Source organism: Zonotrichia albicollis, chromosome 5 (genome assembly GCF_047830755.1).
Source record: "Zonotrichia albicollis isolate bZonAlb1 chromosome 5, bZonAlb1.hap1, whole genome shotgun sequence".
In the NCBI taxonomy this organism is placed as follows: Eukaryota; Metazoa; Chordata; class Aves; order Passeriformes; family Passerellidae; genus Zonotrichia; species Zonotrichia albicollis.
In genome coordinates this window covers 18,380,821-18,397,969 of record NC_133823.1, presented here as the reverse complement: position 1 = coordinate 18,397,969, position 17,149 = coordinate 18,380,821, and the positions used below count along the sequence as shown (strand labels likewise).

The 17,149-nt window shown below is 41.6% G+C and overlaps 1 protein-coding gene across 2 annotated transcripts in view; it reads right to left on the bottom strand.

Annotated features, from left to right (window-relative positions):
• SMARCAD1 (SNF2 related chromatin remodeling ATPase with DExD box 1) overlaps positions 1-16,432 on the bottom strand; it is a 40,577-nt gene extending 24,145 nt beyond the window's left edge. The window contains exons 1-5 of one of the 2 annotated variants that reach the window (XM_074540924.1): positions 16,089-16,432; positions 15,640-15,854; positions 8,484-8,661; positions 5,151-5,328; positions 2,153-2,216 (exon numbers count right to left, since the gene is read on the bottom strand). In XM_074540924.1, coding sequence (XP_074397025.1) covers positions 2,153-2,216; positions 5,151-5,328; positions 8,484-8,661; positions 15,640-15,841 — 622 coding nt within the window. In that variant the 5' untranslated portion in view covers positions 15,842-15,854; positions 16,089-16,432. The remainder of the gene's footprint in view (positions 1-2,152; positions 2,217-5,150; positions 5,329-8,483; positions 8,662-15,639; positions 15,855-16,088) is intronic. The other variant, XM_005484611.4, reaches the window with a different exon arrangement.
• Between the last annotated feature and the right edge of the window lie 717 nt (positions 16,433-17,149).

Below are 17,149 nucleotides of genomic sequence, written 5' to 3'. Positions count from 1 at the left end.
TACTGTGACTTCCCTCATCATGATAAAAGAAAACTGTAATTTCTGATTGCTCAAAAAGCAGAGAATTCCAAACAGATTTACATCAGGCTTCAGCTCAGAAGCACATCCCCCACTTCTGAGGTTTTCAAGAAAACAACACCAGAAACAAATCACAAGCAAAAGGTTTTACTATAAGTTCACATCTTAGACACATCTTTTCAATGTGTCACATCTAATCTTCATACCTTTATAAAATCTGCACTGTTTCTTGTTTTAGCTCTACACCACTATTGAATTCAAGCTATAAAGACAAGCTTTTTGTCATTTTGACAGGACAGAAAAATTCAAGGATATCATGGCTCCACTTTCTTCACAAAGCCATGCTTAGCAAAACTGTATCTTGCCTTGACCTCTCACACAGCCAACATTTCACAACAAGTAAAGCATATCTGAAATTGACACAGTTAAAGCAGATGTTCAGTAATGTCTCCATATTTAAAAAATGTGTCCAAAATGAGGTGATTTATACCATCACTGTCAGGCATGCTTACTACTAACTAAATATTTTATACAACAGCTGTGATTAGTGAGAATTTTGCTGCCAAGAAGATTTTTCTGTGGCTCATATTTAAAAGATGTGAAACAACATTCTTAAATCAACACAAAAATGGCCGAAAGGCAGAGCCCACATACCAGAAATCAAAGTGATTTAGTTCAAACACTGTGAACTGCAACAAAGTTTAAGGATAGATAGTAGCTTAAATTGGCTTAATATTTATGAAAACCCTTGAAAAATAATCAGTCTTCCAGGAACAGCAGCACTAAGTGTATTTCTCAAAACATGCCAGCCTTGCTTCCCATTGCCAGTATCCAAGAATTTCCATCTACAGAATCTGACCATGCACACAGTGATAAATTCAAAGTGGTTTGGTGGTTGGTCAAAAAAAACCTATCAAACAACCCAAAACACAAAAGCATCCCTTTCACTCAAAGCAGCCTGGATGTTCTTACAACTTTTTGGAAATTGCTAGAAATCTTTGCACTTTTATATGAAAATAAGAAAATTAAAATACAGTAAGTACAAAGGGGAAATTAAATAAAAATTCTGTACTCTACAATCAGGAGTACAACAGTTCTCCCTCAGCCTATGCTTTCTCCTATACATATTGCTCCAAACCCATAGGTTCCTGCATGAAAAGATACATGAACTACTCAAAACAACTAAATCATCAAGAGTGATCAGAAATAGCTTTTTCCATCATTTCAATGAAGATCCCTCAGGAAAACCTTGGACAGCTCAACTGTAAACAGATGGTTGATCTGCTTTCTATAATATCAGAATTCCACTCTTCCCTGACCAACTCCAACAAATCAAAAATACAAGACAAGACTTAACCCTGGACTTGGGTGATGTGAAGAAACAAACCCGCAGCCCAAGAACTATGACCTTTTAACACATCTAACACTTACAACACAGTCCCACAAAATCTGCTGGGGTTTTTGTCTAGCTTTGTTTCTTTGTTTTGGTAACAGTATGAGACTGCATAAATTGAGGTGCAGAACAGACACCCCTAAATAAGCTCTGAGGGTCCAAAAACTTGGTTTGGGTGATGTTTTACTAGAGAACCAGGGGGATCTGTCTAGTGTTTAAGACTAAGAGTTCCTATTCAGAATTACAAGCAGGTCTTGAAAACAACCAGAAGCAAAAACTGCAACTGACCTTGATATAAACAATATCTACTTATTAGTAACTACATACCCAGTGTATTTTTCTGTACTACCAGACTGCTCACCTAGAACATTTAGAATTACTTCTGCTAACCCTTTACTATTTGCCTCAAGCTCTGGACAAAGGAACCAGCAAGAATAGAATCACTTAAAAACCCACAAGCAAAGCAATCCTGAGCTTCACAGAAAACATTCTCCTTTCTGGTTTTATTTACAGATTTTGCTCCACATTCTCTTTTCATTTTTGTCTCTGCAAAGCTTGTAAATTCAGTTTGGTGTTATTACAATAAACAAACAATGCTCTAACTTTTAGCAGAAGCTTTACCAGTTTTTAAACACTTCCCAACCAACCTCACTGAATTAGCTACTAAAGTTTGGGTTCTAAACTACAGTTTCTAAAGTTTGGGTTTTGTTTTTGTTTTGTGGGGTTTTTTGTTAAACATACCTTTGTCATTGAGCTTCAAACCAGCAGCTACTGCTTCATCCATTGTGCATGCTGATTCTATAAGCTGCAAAACAAAAAACAGGCAACTGCTAAGTGGAGAAATTTAATCTAGTTGAGCAGAGGAAGGCAATGCTGGATCAGCTGTGACTGAAAAACACTATTACACCCCCCCTCCAAATTATATATGTATTATAAAATCCAAGAGCAAAACCAAGAGGTATCAAATGAACATTTTGAATACAATGTCACTTATTATCACTTTCTTCCCTACTTCACAAACATCCTCTGCATATTTACTTAGAAGCTTTTTTGCAAAGACTATTCAATACTACTATCACAAAACAAGATAACAAAACCCTCTGATTTATTAACTCAAAGTGTCTGAAAACTATTGTGATGCACTGGTCCATTTCCTGTAAGTACATGCATGAAATGTATAATGTGTCTCAAGGTTTATCAATACATCCTTGCAGTCCTAGATTGTTTCTCCATCCACATGTAATCTCAACATGGATCTGTTTTACAAAGTGCATGCTGAGACTTTCAGAAGGCTTTCTGCGGGTGAGGTAACAGCAACAAAAGCAAATGGTTTAAATGTTATGAATATGAAAAAAAAACCCACAAAAATGAAGTTATGAGGAATCCTGATTCCCAAGTATCAGTCCACATTTGGAAACAGCATCTTACAATTTTGCTACATTGGCACAATTTCCTTTTCAAAAGACTTGTGATTTTTTTCCTTAATAGCATTCATCAGTTGTGCCAAGTTTGTCAGGACAGCCTGCTCCAGATCCTTCATGACAGAACAACAGATTTGCCTGATACTCCTCTGCCCTCCTTAAAAATGTTGCAGCTATGTAACTGCAGAAAAAAAATCTGCAGAGTCTCCATTTTCTACAAAGTTCTGCTGACACAGGAGCTATCTTGCATTCTCCTGAAAACAAACATCATCAGCCTCACATGCTGCTCAGTAGCTAAGTCACAAAACAGCAGTGAGACACACCACATAGCATTTCTAGCAAATTACTAAGCTACAATGAACTTTCATCAGTCTTTGAATCAGACAAATTCTATGCAGCCAAAAACTGCAAAAGATACATTCTGGACATGCACAACAGATTTTAATTCCAATGTTCAGGGGAAAAATTCAGAAACTCCTACTTGAAAACCTTTTGCTCTTCCCAAAATAAAGGAAGTCTAAGCATAAAGCTTGATCCACTGGGAAACAAAATACCCAGCAAGGAGCTTCAGTAAAATGTCTGTATTTCTTCAATGCCATGTCAACAACCAGGAAACTTTACAGACTAATTTAAACACCTTTAGCTTCATAAATAAAAGCTAGTGAAAGCCTTGTATGGTACTAAAGACATTTTACTGTAATGAACTACCATATCTCACTTGCAAGGAGTTACCTGTAGATTTGTATTGTACACTGGACAATGGCCAAGAGTTCCCACATCAGCTTAATAAGAATACATTACAGTAAGTTCAAACCTACCCTTTGCCTCACTGGAATACTGAAATCTCTGCATGTTAAATGCCATCAATGTAAGCTTGCACAGTGTTTTATCTACTGTGGAAGATGGCAGTGATTCCACTGCATTTCATCAGCTAGTTCATTCCAACAACAGCAGTTACCAAGTGAGACAGCCATAATTAAGCTTAAACATCACAAGAAATACTTGAAAAATTTTCTATACACTGGAGTTCACTGTTGTTGAACTTACCTAAAGGTGTTTATTTGAAGTGTGTGTCTATATATTCATTTTTACAGATGTCCAAGTTCCCATGCATGTGGAAATGTTACACAGCTGTACCTCCCCTAAAATATTACTTTTACCCTTTTGCTATTAATGAAACAATAAGAGCTGCATGGTGTTTGCATGGCAAGGCTTGACAGCAGCAGGGGCTACACAGGTGGCTCCTGTGAGAAGCCACCAGAAGCTTCTCTCACATCCAAAAGAACCAGTGGCAGTCAGATCCAAGACAGTCCTGCTGCTGGCCAAGGCCAAGCCCATCAGGGGCAGTGGCAGCACCAGTAGATAACAGTTAAGAAGGACAGGGGGTAGGGAAATGGGAAGGATCAACACACCTGCAGCAGGAGATAGGAAGGAAAATTCATGAGAGAGAAATGGCCCTGCAGACACTAAGGTCAGTGAAGGAAGGGCTAGAGGTGCTCTGCTGGAGCAGAGATTCCCTTGCAGCCTGTGGTGATGCCCATGGTGAGGCAGCTGTGTCCCTGCAGCCCATGGAGGCCAAGGTGGAGCAGAGATCCACCTGCAGCCCATGGAGAACAGCAACACAGCAGAACAGGTGCATGTCCAAAGGAGGCTGTGACTACATGGGAAGCCCCCTGAAAGCAGGATCCCAGCAGGACCCATGGAGAGAAGGGCCCATGCTGGAGCAGTTTGCTGGCACGACTGGTGACCCTGTAGAAGGGACCCTCAAGGGAGCAGCTTGTTCCTGAAGAACTGCACACCATGGAAAGGGATCCAGTCTGGAGCAAGGGAAGGGTGTGATGAGTCCTCCTGCTGAGGAGGGCTGATGAACTGACTGCAGCCCCCATATCCCATTCCCAGGCACCATGGGTGTGAGGGGGAAGGAGGCAGAGAAAATCACAAATACAGTTAAACCCCAAAATAAGGGAGGGATGGGGGGAAGGTGTTTTAAGATTTGCATTCATTTCTCATTACCCTACTCTGATCTGATCAGTAACAAATTAAATCTTTTCCACAAGTTGAGTCTGTTTTGCCCATGACAGTAACTGGTGAGCAATCTCTCCATGTCTTTATCATGATCCATGAGCCTTTCATTCTATTGTCTTCCCTGTCCAGCTGAGAGCAAAGTGACAGAGCAGCTTTAGTGGGTACCTAGCATTCAGACAACATTAACTCACCACAAGACTGTATCCTGTAGTGAAGCCAGAAGCTTAGAAAAACTGCCCATAAAATCCTATAAAATAATCATCAAAATAAATCAAAGAACTTAGCATTATTACTTTTAATAATTCTTGGTCACTTCTTTGGGGAAAACGTTCCTTCATTGTTTGCAGCTTTGAGTCCCTGGTATCCTTCTGTACATGCTCCTTCACAGCTGGCTGCTGCTCCCCACCATTTACAAGTGCCTGCTGGGCCATTTCCTCTTCAGGCCGATCATCATCATCAGATGGTTCAGAGCTACAATGTACAGGGGAAGAAAAAATAATTAAAATTCTTTTTGCTTATGAATGTTTTACTCTACCAGGACATTACTGTAAACTAACCCACCAGGACTGCACAAAATGCACTGAGATGCATTCAGTAACACTGAATCAACTTGTATGCAAAGGGATACCTCTACTCAGGACAAAGTCAGGCATGTATCAAGTACAGTGTCCTCTTCGCACTAAACAATTTCAACTTGGCAAAGGAAATAAGAAGGGAAGAATGGACTAGCAAAATACCATTACTTACCCTCAAATTATCAAAGATTATTGATAATTTAATAACAACCATCTTAATAAAGTTTAGCTACTTGAACAGTTTCAGCTACCTGAATTACATCAGACTACCCAAGTTTATTTTAAACAGCCTTGCTAGTGTTTATTTGCTCAACAGACAAACAGATGTGGATTAGGTTCTTTGTAAACACTTCCCAGGTGCAGTATTAACTCTGTCCTAGCTCTTGGCTCACTGAGAAAGAAAATTCACAGTTCCTCATGCAGCATCTTAAATGCATAAATGTGGCAAGAGCCTTTCTCAAAAAAAGAAGTGTTCTGAATTTACTGAAATATTGATTATTAACGCTAATTTGCATGAAAAGCAACCCCTATGTATATTCCAGGATATTGAGTTGCACAGATAAAACTGAACCCAAGCATGGGTCTCCCATCCTCCTTCCTCCCATAGACAATAAAACCTCCTTCTGGGAAGGCAAAATTAATTGAACCATATGGAGTTTGCCATTTAATAGGGACTTCACCATCAGAAAGGCTTGCCTGCAGGTCTCTCTACATAAATATAGGTAAAAGACTAAAAATAAACCTGGTTTTCCTCACTATATCTTTCTTTAGCAGTTGCAACAGGCAGATTGCATTAGAATTCTGGAAAAAAATTGATATGACACTTACATAAAAGATACACACAGGTAACTGTTCATCAAAGAATTCTTTCCTCCCTTTTCAAAAGGCACACACAGCTACTAGGACTCCCTGGTTGTGCCTCTTAAGAGTAAGGAAGTAACAAGAGAGAATCCAAATTATTCTTCAGTTCACCAAGGCATTGAGTTGTAAGCCTTAAAACATGAATCAGCCTTCCACTTAAAAAAACCACTTAATGAAGTATCATATTAAAATTTACTGGCATTTTTCTGATCTTTTTACCTTGATAAGGAAGGTTTCTTGTAAAAAGTGCATATAAAAAAGAAAAATCAATCCAAATGAAAATGGTGACACTGCAATAATCCTATCCTTTCCTATCAGGGAATAACATCTAGACACTTTTCAACAAAGCCAGAGTTGCATACATCATAAATCTTGTCCTCTGTGTATAATCATATTCTTATCAAGCATAAAGAAACACTCATTTCACTGCTAAGCAAGTCTGACCCAAAAAATCCTTGTGTTAGATTCTGCTTTTTTTTCCAGACAGCAACCCTCTGGCAGCACAAGCCATGGCACATTTTCTTTAGGAAAGATGTGTTTTCTACTCTAAACTTTCTGCTTTCTGTTCTGTGCCTTGTTCAGAATGAGGGAAGCTAGGATACTCTGCAAAAAGGAAGTAAAACCACCAAAAAACCCACAAACTAGGTAACACATGCACTAAAATGCACAATGCAGACAATGAATTGAGTGATTCCATGCAAAGCCAGAATTCAGCATGAGCCAGAGCTCCTAAGCCTGGACAGATCCCAGCCAACTCCTGCGCCACTCTCCATTTGTTTGCTAGCTCGACCAGAACAGCCACTTGTGCCACAGCCCTGTGGGCTCTGTACACATCAATCTGCACCTGAGCCGGCCCCTGAGGGGCCTGGTGGCTACACAGGAATACTGAGGAGCACAAGAGGATGTAGTCTCATGGTCATCAACCCCACCAGGGAGTCACCTTGCTGTCTATCTCTCACTCCCAGCAACAGCAACACAGTACAGGAACAGCAAGCAGTGTCTCTGCAAGCTGCATCCTGCATGGCTTATCAGCATCAGCTCCATATGATACAAAACCCCTTGAGCTGCTTCCAGGTGGGATTGATCCCAGAAGCAGAGTAACTCCATTCACACAGCACTGCACACAAGCCAATTTGATGCATGCAACCAGCTGGCCACCTCTGTCTCCTTGCACAATCTACAACTTAAATCACAGGCAGAAGCAGAAGCTCACTTGTAACTGCTAATACTTTTCTCCTTTTCAAGCAGCTCCCTTAAGTTGAAACTTTGGGGGGCAAACACTAAAAAAAGAAACAAACAGCAAAACATCAGCATTTCAGGTAACAGCAGTACGAAAATACATTATTTTACTTCTGCTGCAAACCCCTAATAACTCCAGGCTCTGTGTAGGACTGAAAACCTGACAAGAAGCAACACCTATTAAGGCTGCAATTCCCACAGAAGTTTTCTGCCCATTAATTCAACTAGACTATCAAAAAAGCAGGTAAAGCCATCTTGTTTTGCTTAGCACAAGAGCATCTAGAGGGCACAATCACCACACAGACATAACTAGCAGGGGTTCCTTTACACTGTTTCAAATGGCTGCAGATGTCTGTCTACATCTTGTCTCACATGCTCTCTCAACACTGTCTTTTTTGCACACACACAAGCAACTCCTGCACAGTAATTCCTCCCTCCCAGCACATTCAAAATACAAATTTCCAAATCACTTAGGAAAGAAATAATTTTCACTATGCATAGGAAACACAGCATACAACTCATACTTAAATTTACCTCAGGACTCATCCAACACACTGAAGCTCTATTTGCTTCCCTGTCAAATATAGCTGCATATACAAAAAAAAAAAAACACCAACAAAACCAAAAACAATTCCAACAGTTGAAAATTAGTAAAGCAAGTTTTATGGTTAAGTTTTCAAGTTGCACTAAAAGGATTTCAGAAGGGCAAAGGCACAAATGTGTAAATGAACAAACATCACACGTTTCAACATCACAGAACTCCTCCCTCTGAGAAAATGTTTTAGCAGGATACCTCTTCCCTGGAAAACCCGTAAAGTTTAGTTAGGGGCAGCTGAATCCCAAAGGAGCAAACAAGAACCCAACCTAAGCTCTGATTTTCACTTCAGGGTTTCAACTGAGAGCAGCCCCTGAGGGTACAGAGACAGGACAGAAACGTGGCTCAAAGCGTACATTACGGCCACCTTTGCCCTCGGGGCCTGGGTTCCTTTGGCAGCACGGATGTTTCTTGGCTCCTCATCCTCGCTGTCAGACACATCCAGGAACTGCACCCCTCGCTGGCGCTGCCGCTTGAAGTAAGACACTTTCCTTGTCCTCTGGGCTTCAGGAGTTTCTGGGATGGTGGAACAGTCTGTGCAAGACATTTCAATGGGAGAAGAAAGAGGAGACAATGACTTACAACTTCAAATATTCATTTGTACTCAGAGCATCAGGTAGATGTGATTTTTTTCAGACACAACAGTCAGTTCAACAGAACTCACTTTCTCATGCACACAAAATTCCTGTCAGCTGCATTTCTTAAAGTGGGAACTTACCTGGCAAAGGATCTTCAGCTCTCTTACATCAAACAATTTTTATATTACAACATTTACGGGAACATGTATTTTAGGTAAACAACTATTTATAAATGAACAAATAAATACTTATTTTTAGATAAATGAATAATAAGCAAAGTTCTCTGAACTACTTCCAGGCTTATCAGAACATGGACAGAAACAAAAGCACATTTCTCTCTTTTCTCTATGAAGAGAGAAAAATTGATGCATAGAGCAGATGAACGTGACAGCTGCAGAGAACATTTTCCGTATGAAAGAAATCTCGTGGAAAATAAATTTTAAATAACACACTGTGGCAGCACTGAATGAAAGGAGAAAAATTATAAATCCTAGAAGTACAAGATATCTGCTGACAAGGGAAACTGCACAGGCTTTGAAAGGCAAAGGCACCCAATAAACTACAAAACTATGGTACCAAATGTTACAGAGTACACCACAGAAATGGAAGAAAACAACTTTAAAATGGAGCTTCATAGTGGCTAAAGGGATGGAGGTGAATGTAACTCAGTGTCTGAGAAAACATCAACAAGGGTTCAGTGACAGTTCAAAAGAGCAATCACTGAAGGCTTAAGAGTTCAGGTTGTTAAAAGCCTTCCTCGTCCAAGCATCCAGGAGCCACTCTGGCAGCAGCATCTGAGCTGGGACCAAGACCCTTTTGCAGCTACAGATCCCACATTCACAGAGTCACACCAGGTTTTCCAGAGCACTCTAAGATGTCTAGATCCCCAATATCATTTAATCATGGTACAGTAACAAAACCACAGCTCCAGCTGGTGCCTCTGAGGAGAAATTCCAAACAAAAAAATCCTGGGCTTTTACACCCTCACAGTCTAAGTGCAGGCAAGTCTGGAGCCATCAGCTCCTGAGTGTCCTGCACCCTGGCAGGGCCACAGGCACCTGGGACCTCTGTGCAAGGGGTCAGCAGTTCCCTGCCCCCTGCCTGGGGCTCTCCCCACCCACAGCTCAACCTGAGCCACTGAGCGACCTGCACTGAATGGATCCCTCAACAAGGTGACCTTAACCACACACAGGAAAAATCCAGGATAAGGGGCAGCAGAGTCAGCCACCAACTTCTGGGAAAACTGTGTTTTAGTGATACTACTGTCACTGGAAGTCCTCATGTAAAAAGATCTTAAATTCTCATAACACAAAGAAAGGATCACAGGCATCCTCTCCCCCTAAACACACCTATCCTTTTTTAAAACTCACGTGTTTGTGAACCAAGCACCAGGGATGCTGCTAAATCTGAAACCAGCGTTCTGGCTAGAAGTACAGGTAGTTTCTTCTGTCTCCACTCAGTAATGCAGAAACTTGCTGAGTCAAATTAATACCATGTAACATCAGTTTGCAAGGCTAATTTGCCAGCAGACAGTAGACACAGATGAAGCTAGAATAAACTAATCTGATAGTCAAATGCAGAAACAAGCTACATGGTGTATAATTCCTAGTTCCTATAGACCTAGTTTTAGTAGAGCTATCAAAATCTAAGTCTTTGTTATCACTTTCAAAACAAAATATAGGATTATGGCAATGATTTTTAGAAGAGGCAAAAGTCTCACTTCGCAAATTAATCTTATTTTGAAAAGCCTATACACATGCAAATTTAGGAATGCATAAAAATTATTAGCTCTGAAGCAGTAGTACATGGTTCCAAGACAAACCTCCCTGCATCCAAGATAACATGCTGGCAGTGGAAGCTTCCTGAGCAGTACCTTCTATGTGTCCATTTTAGCAAGGAGCTGTGCTGTCCTTGATGCACTTGCTTCATCTAAGTTTTTAGATGAATACAGGAGAGACCTTTGGGAACATTATGAAGTTGGGTTGTCAGGGCAAAGGCTATCACAATGGGACAGAAAAAATGCATTTAAAAATGTGATTCAATATCAGAACATGTGTGTAAGAAACACGAGAATTTCACATCTATACTGAATTAAGAGAACAGATCAAGGCAGCTTTCATAGATCTTTGCCTTGTAGATTAGACTAAATTTCAAACAAATTCCCCTTGTAAGCAGTGTGACACGGAAATGACAGGTGCTCATGACAACTTTGCTAAGAGGCACCCTTACTGAATTCAAAGGAAAAACACCAGGAAATTTTACAAAAATATGACAGTCTTAAAAGTAATTTTATTCTTTACAGCATAAACCTTAGATAAGATTTATAGTTAAGTAAAGAGTCTTCACTGTTTCACTTAGTGATTTCTTTTTATTTTTATTTTATTTAGCAATTACAAGTCTTCATGACAGTTCCTAACTTCCATATTTAAAAAATGCTGAGTTACTTGATGGAAACAAAAGCATTCTCCCTCTCAAAAAAAGCCCAGTCTTCTGCCCTTCCTCCACCTATCCCACTAAACAGAGTACCCTACTAACTGGAGGGGAAGCAGAAATCACACATTTAATAAGGAATCCTAATATTTAGAGCAAACTGCAACCTTGTAGAGTAGTAATAGATTAAAGTTATAGCAAGAATATGTAATTGTTGGAGGCAGAATTTTCTGATTACAGCAATTCAAAAGAACTATTAAGGAATGCCTGCAATCATAAGACCAGATTTTGACTCTGAGGCCAGAAATAGGAACACTCATAAATATCCCTGTATGCACACATTAACATAAAAACCAAAACCCAACAACAACCACCAATTTTTGCTACCACAAAAAGAGAATACACTGCCCTGTAATTCTCAACACAACCTCCTACACAAATCATACACCTCACTCTGAGAAAGCCAGCTTCTCTCCCAAGTAAAAACAAAGGTAAAACCAAAGCAAAAACTGAGGCAATACTTAAGAGGCTTACCACATTTACTAACATTGTCCAACAAGCATTGTCAAATAGAAAGGAACTTCCACCTAGTTTTAGAAAGCAGCATCAAGCACATGCTGCTCAAGCCTACATGGTAATAAGAATTCCCTTTTCAAAGAAAAGTCTTTTACATTGGCTGAAATAATCCTAAATGTCAGTATTAGTCTAAGGTACTTCTTAAAGCTGCCCTTTTAAAATGATGATTACTTCAACATATCATCTTATGAACCCTTAGAAAACTTCACTTGATACTGCAGTCATCACTTCTTTCCAGAAACACCCTACATAGAATTACACTCTATGAACTGAGACATAGGCAAAAATCAGGACTTCCACAGATTCCAGAGAAAATGACAACAGAACAAAAAAGAGCAGTGCCAGTGCAAGTGAGCTAGCTCTGAGCATTATAATCTCAAAGTGTAGTCATTCAGGATACACATTCAAACAACAGAGAGAGGATATCAACAAAATCAGCCATCAGTAATGGGGTTACATATTGTAGTTTAATTTATTTTACAACTTTTATTTCAATTATTTTTGGAAGCTTAGTAAGCATGGTTTTTTGAGACCTGAAGAAAGGCCTCATTTTGAAATTCATGTTGGTAATTATTCTAATTTGTGCACTTCTGGTACAGTTCTGCTCCATTTCTACAACAGTGTAGACTAATCTCATTATCTTAGTATACTGAGCTATTTACATAATTAAAAACATCTAAATGAAAATTAAGATGCTTGTTTCCTTAACAGATTAAGAGATTGAGTAAATGTTACTATTCAGTAAATAATACTCATTTGCATGAAAAACTGTAGTAAGCAACTCCAGTGTATTTTTCTAACTCTTTTTAGAGATATCTACCATATATAATTTGGTGACTGTCCCCAGAATTGGTTTCTATCCCTCAGTAAATGCAGTGCAGAATTATTCCCTACAACCTGGCTGCAAAGTCACTGCAGGCCTGAGTAATTTTGAGCACAGACAAGTGTACAAAGATGACCAATTCTTGTGGCCATCACACCACAAACTGCTTACTGAAGCATAAGGGATGAATGTTCAACACAAAGGAATGAGAAGCACGACCCACAGACATCAAGGGGGAACAGAACCATCTACCAATGTTAGCTTGTTCTGGGAAAACAAAACTAAAGAAAACAGCTAAAAAGGTAATGGTAGTTCATGACACAACAGTCAACATCTGACCATACTTTTTGAAGATGGATGACATTTAGACAATCCTATACTTTGTAAGACGCATATTTCAGGGCACTTGATAAAACAGAAATACAAAGAAATCTCTTGGAAATTATACTGAACTATTTGTGCTCCTAAAGGATAAAGATTTTTAAATTCTTTTTAGATCCACACAGTGGCTGGACTATATCAAAGTTGTTAGCAAAAAAAATCCAACCAAGTTGTTAGGGATTTAACAGCATTTTTGTTTGCATAAGTGAAATAAAGATCACACTCCTCTTCTTTCCCCAGTTTCTTGTATTTTACTTGTATCAGTATTTTGTCAATCACTTTGTCTTCAGAAGAAATCTGAGTAATAGCTGTCCTCACATGATTCACTGAGCATTAGGACAAGTCATTCTGGTGAGCCTGGTGTAAACTGCTTCTCACACAGAACAACTCCATAACCTGACTTGTTGGTGCAGTTAGCTGCAGAGAGTGACATAAACTCAGCTTTGGGCCTTTCCATGACCACTCAGCAATAACAAACCCAACAAAAAAACCCTGACTGTTTTATTTGACCCAAACCAAGAAAAATTCTGTCTTCCTGACATTAATTAGGAAACAAGGAGGACAGGCATGTGCTCATCAAATCTAGTCTTCTCTATTACATTTAAGTGCCCCATATCATGCAGACAAAATCTGAGTGTTTAATTTTTTGTTAACTTCTGTAGATGTAGAAAATGTGATTTCATTTCTTAAAAGGTTATTAATTCTTTAAAAGGGTTACATAACATTGATGTACAAATAAGTAGGAGAAAATCTTTAAACACTCAATATCTGTGAAAGATGAAGCATTATGTATTTGCAGAGCACTACTAATTACACCTCAATTTTAAATGTTAATTAGTGCCCCAGTTCTCCACCAGCATCGGCGTGCATGGATGCTTATTCCAGTTGGACACCTGCTGCAGTTCTGCCTGCTCTTGCACTCTACCCCGTTTCACTGTTGGCTACCACCATCTCCCACCAGTTTTCCTCACAAGCACTCAGCCTTGCATTCCATGTCTTTTAGGCTGGCCTTCACCTTTCTTTTTATTACCTTGTATCTAAACTAATGCCTCTAAATTGGGTATTACATCCCTTCTCCACAGTCCTACCCCTGCAGAACTGAAGTCAAGGGAAACCAGCACTTTGAAAAACAAGCAGTGAAATCTGTTGTCCAGCTGCATGCTTACACTGACAAAGCCCACAGGCAGATTAAAGGAAGAAGCACAACACTAAAATAAAGTAAATCCCCAAACCACTAAGGCACAAAACAAGCAGCACCATGCATTACTGCACAACTACACTCACAGTTCAAGAAGGGCCCCTGCACTTAGTAACTCCTCCACAGCACAAGCCAATGATTTACCACCCTCAGGAAGGGAGCACCTGTTCCAAAGGGCACTTCCTCAGAGTGCCCGTTGTGCCACACAGGCATTACAAAAGCACATCAGCAGGAACCAGAACTAACAGCTGCTCACTTCTTCTGTAAAGTCCTCCCTGTCACCAAAATTCTTTGCAACAGGTTACTAGTTCCAGACTGGCAACTTACATGTTTTATATATTTTAATGTAGAACACTGCTTACTATTTACTAATGTAAACACAAGAGCACTCCCGTCAACTGACAACGGTCAACCTGCACTAAACCAAATTTAGGGAAGAGTAAATATCCACCTCCTGTAATTCTGACTTCACTCAGTTTTAAAACAGGAACTGCTCCTCGTGCATGAATGGTTCTCTATTATCACCTAGATGAGGTGTTGTGAAAAACTGCCTTGCACCAAGAGAAAGTCACCTGCCAAAAAATGTAGTTAAACAACATCAAGAGACATTGTTTCATTTTTTGAATAAATGCACTTTCAAAGTCTGTCTGATCTCTAGTGTAACACCTGTAATTTGACAACTATACCACAAGTCATATGCTATGTCTGAGAAATAATAAAATAATCAGCAGCAGATACTGTCTGTTTCTCGAATGCCTCAATAACAGGAAAAACACTCTGGTGAATGTGATTACACAGACAACAGCAATTTCAGTTCTTAGTATTAACCAACAAATCCAGACAGGAACAGCACATCCCTACTCAGTCTCAGCCAAAGGAAACTAACACACTACGACACAATCCAGGTTTTGACATTTCCATGAAAACCCCAAGCTTCTGCCCCAAAAGAGGACAAACACTACAAAAAACCACTAACACAGCTTCTGAGAATCAGTACCAGGTCTCTCAGCTCTTTACCAAACCAGGCCCAAGTGAAAAGAAACTTCCCTATCTTTTCAATTCCATCTATAACGCTCCATGATACATTAGATAAAGCCTCCACTGAGAAAATTAAGTCTACAGTGTTGCATCTATCAGGCAATTAAAAGTAAAAGCCATTTTTTCCTTGAAAACACTGAAACGCTAGCATAAAATAAGTATCAGTAAACAGAGTTTAGAAATAGGAAAACACAACACTCTTTCAACATTAAATCTGAAACTTACTTAATCAATTGAAAAAAAAACAAGTTATTTCAGGAGGTTAACAACTTGCCTGTAAATGCACATGTTCAATTAGAGCATACACTGCTGCGAATGAGGACACTTTAGTGGAAATTGTTGTGAAAGGTTTGCACAGAACAACACGTTTGTAAAACAAGCAAAGGGGGAAAAACCCAAAATGACAAACACCAAAACAAAAGACAAAATTAGTTCATTTTTAGAAATTAAGGACTTCCATTGCCCTTCATGCAAAACACGTGACTCACCGGTTCTCTCTGTCACGTCCGAAGCCGGAGTGCTCGGTCTCTTGTTGTCACCCGCACCTTCCTCCTCCTCGGCTCCGGGGGCGCGCACGGCAGCGCCAGGTGCCTCGGCGCAGGCGGCCGGCCGGGACGGCGACACCGACACCTGCTCCGCGCCCTTCCCCCTCCTCTCGAAGCGGAACCGGTCCAAATTGTAGAGGCTCATATTCTTAACCTTCCTGTGGGAAGAGCCACAAGGGAAGGGGAGAGAGCCGGCAGGGCCGGTCTAATACAGACAGTAAAAAGCAAGCGAAGGGGGGCCGGCCGGTGCTGCCAGAGGAACGCGCTGTCAGGCAGCAGGAAGGCTCCTGCCCAACCATCCATCCGCCCACCCACCCACCCACCCTCCCTCCCTTTCCCCCGCGCTCCCCCGGCCTCCCTCCTCATCTCAGGGCGGCGGGCCCCACACGCACCTGTGGCGCAGCGGGAGCGGAGCGTGAGCGGCGGGCAGGGCGGGCCCGGGCCGGCCCCCAGGGCAGCAGCGCGGGCCGGCGGCAGGGCGGGATGGGGCCCGGGCAGCGGCGCGAGCACGGCGCGCTCCCCTCAGGAGCGGGGCGCGGGGCTGCTGCCGGCGCGCGGCGATGACGTCACGGCCGCTCCCGCCAATCGCCGGGCCGGAGCGAGCGGGCGCGTGCGCCTCTCGTGTGGAGGGCGGCGGGAGGCGCTGCCCTGAGGGGCGGGAGGGACGGCGGGGCCCGGTCCCGCGTCTGCGGGTTCTGGGGCTGCCGCCGGGACCGAGCGGGTCCAACTCCACACACCGCACCTGCGAGTGACGTTTGTGATTCCAGATCATCGCGTGGTCACACCCCGCCCCACAGTTCCAAGTTGAAAAGTTTGGGCGGAGAGCCGCGGAAAAACCATCATGGGAGATTTGGATCCCTAAAATACGGGATCGTGCAATCGAAGAATGGTTGGGATTGGAAGGGTCCTTAAAGACTCCTCGTTCCGAGCCTCTGCCATGGGCAGGGACTCCTTCCACAGGCTAGAAACCCATACAACCTGGCCTTGAACACTTCAGGGATGGGGCACTCACGACTCCTCTGGGCAACCTGCTACAGTGCCTTACCAGGAGCACTGTAATGAATTCCTTCCGAATGTCTAATTTAGGCCTACTCCCTCTGAGTTTGGAGCCATTACCCCCTTGCCCTGTCCACTTACACACTCGTGTAAAAGTCTCCATCTTTCTTGTAGGCTCCCTTCAGGTACTGGAAGGCTACCATTAGGTCTCCCCTAAAGCCTTCTCCTCCACATCCAGCCTCTCGTCCAGCAGCACCCCCGAGTCCTTCTGGGCAGGGCTGCTCTCAATCTGTCCATCCCCCAGCCTGTGTTAATACCAGGTTTGCCCTCACCCAGGTGCAGCACCTTGCACTTGGTCTTGTCAAACTCCATGAAGTTCCCATAGACCCACTTCTCAAGTTTATCCAGGTCCCTCTGGATGGCACTGTAACAGCACACATCACAGCTGAGACAACCA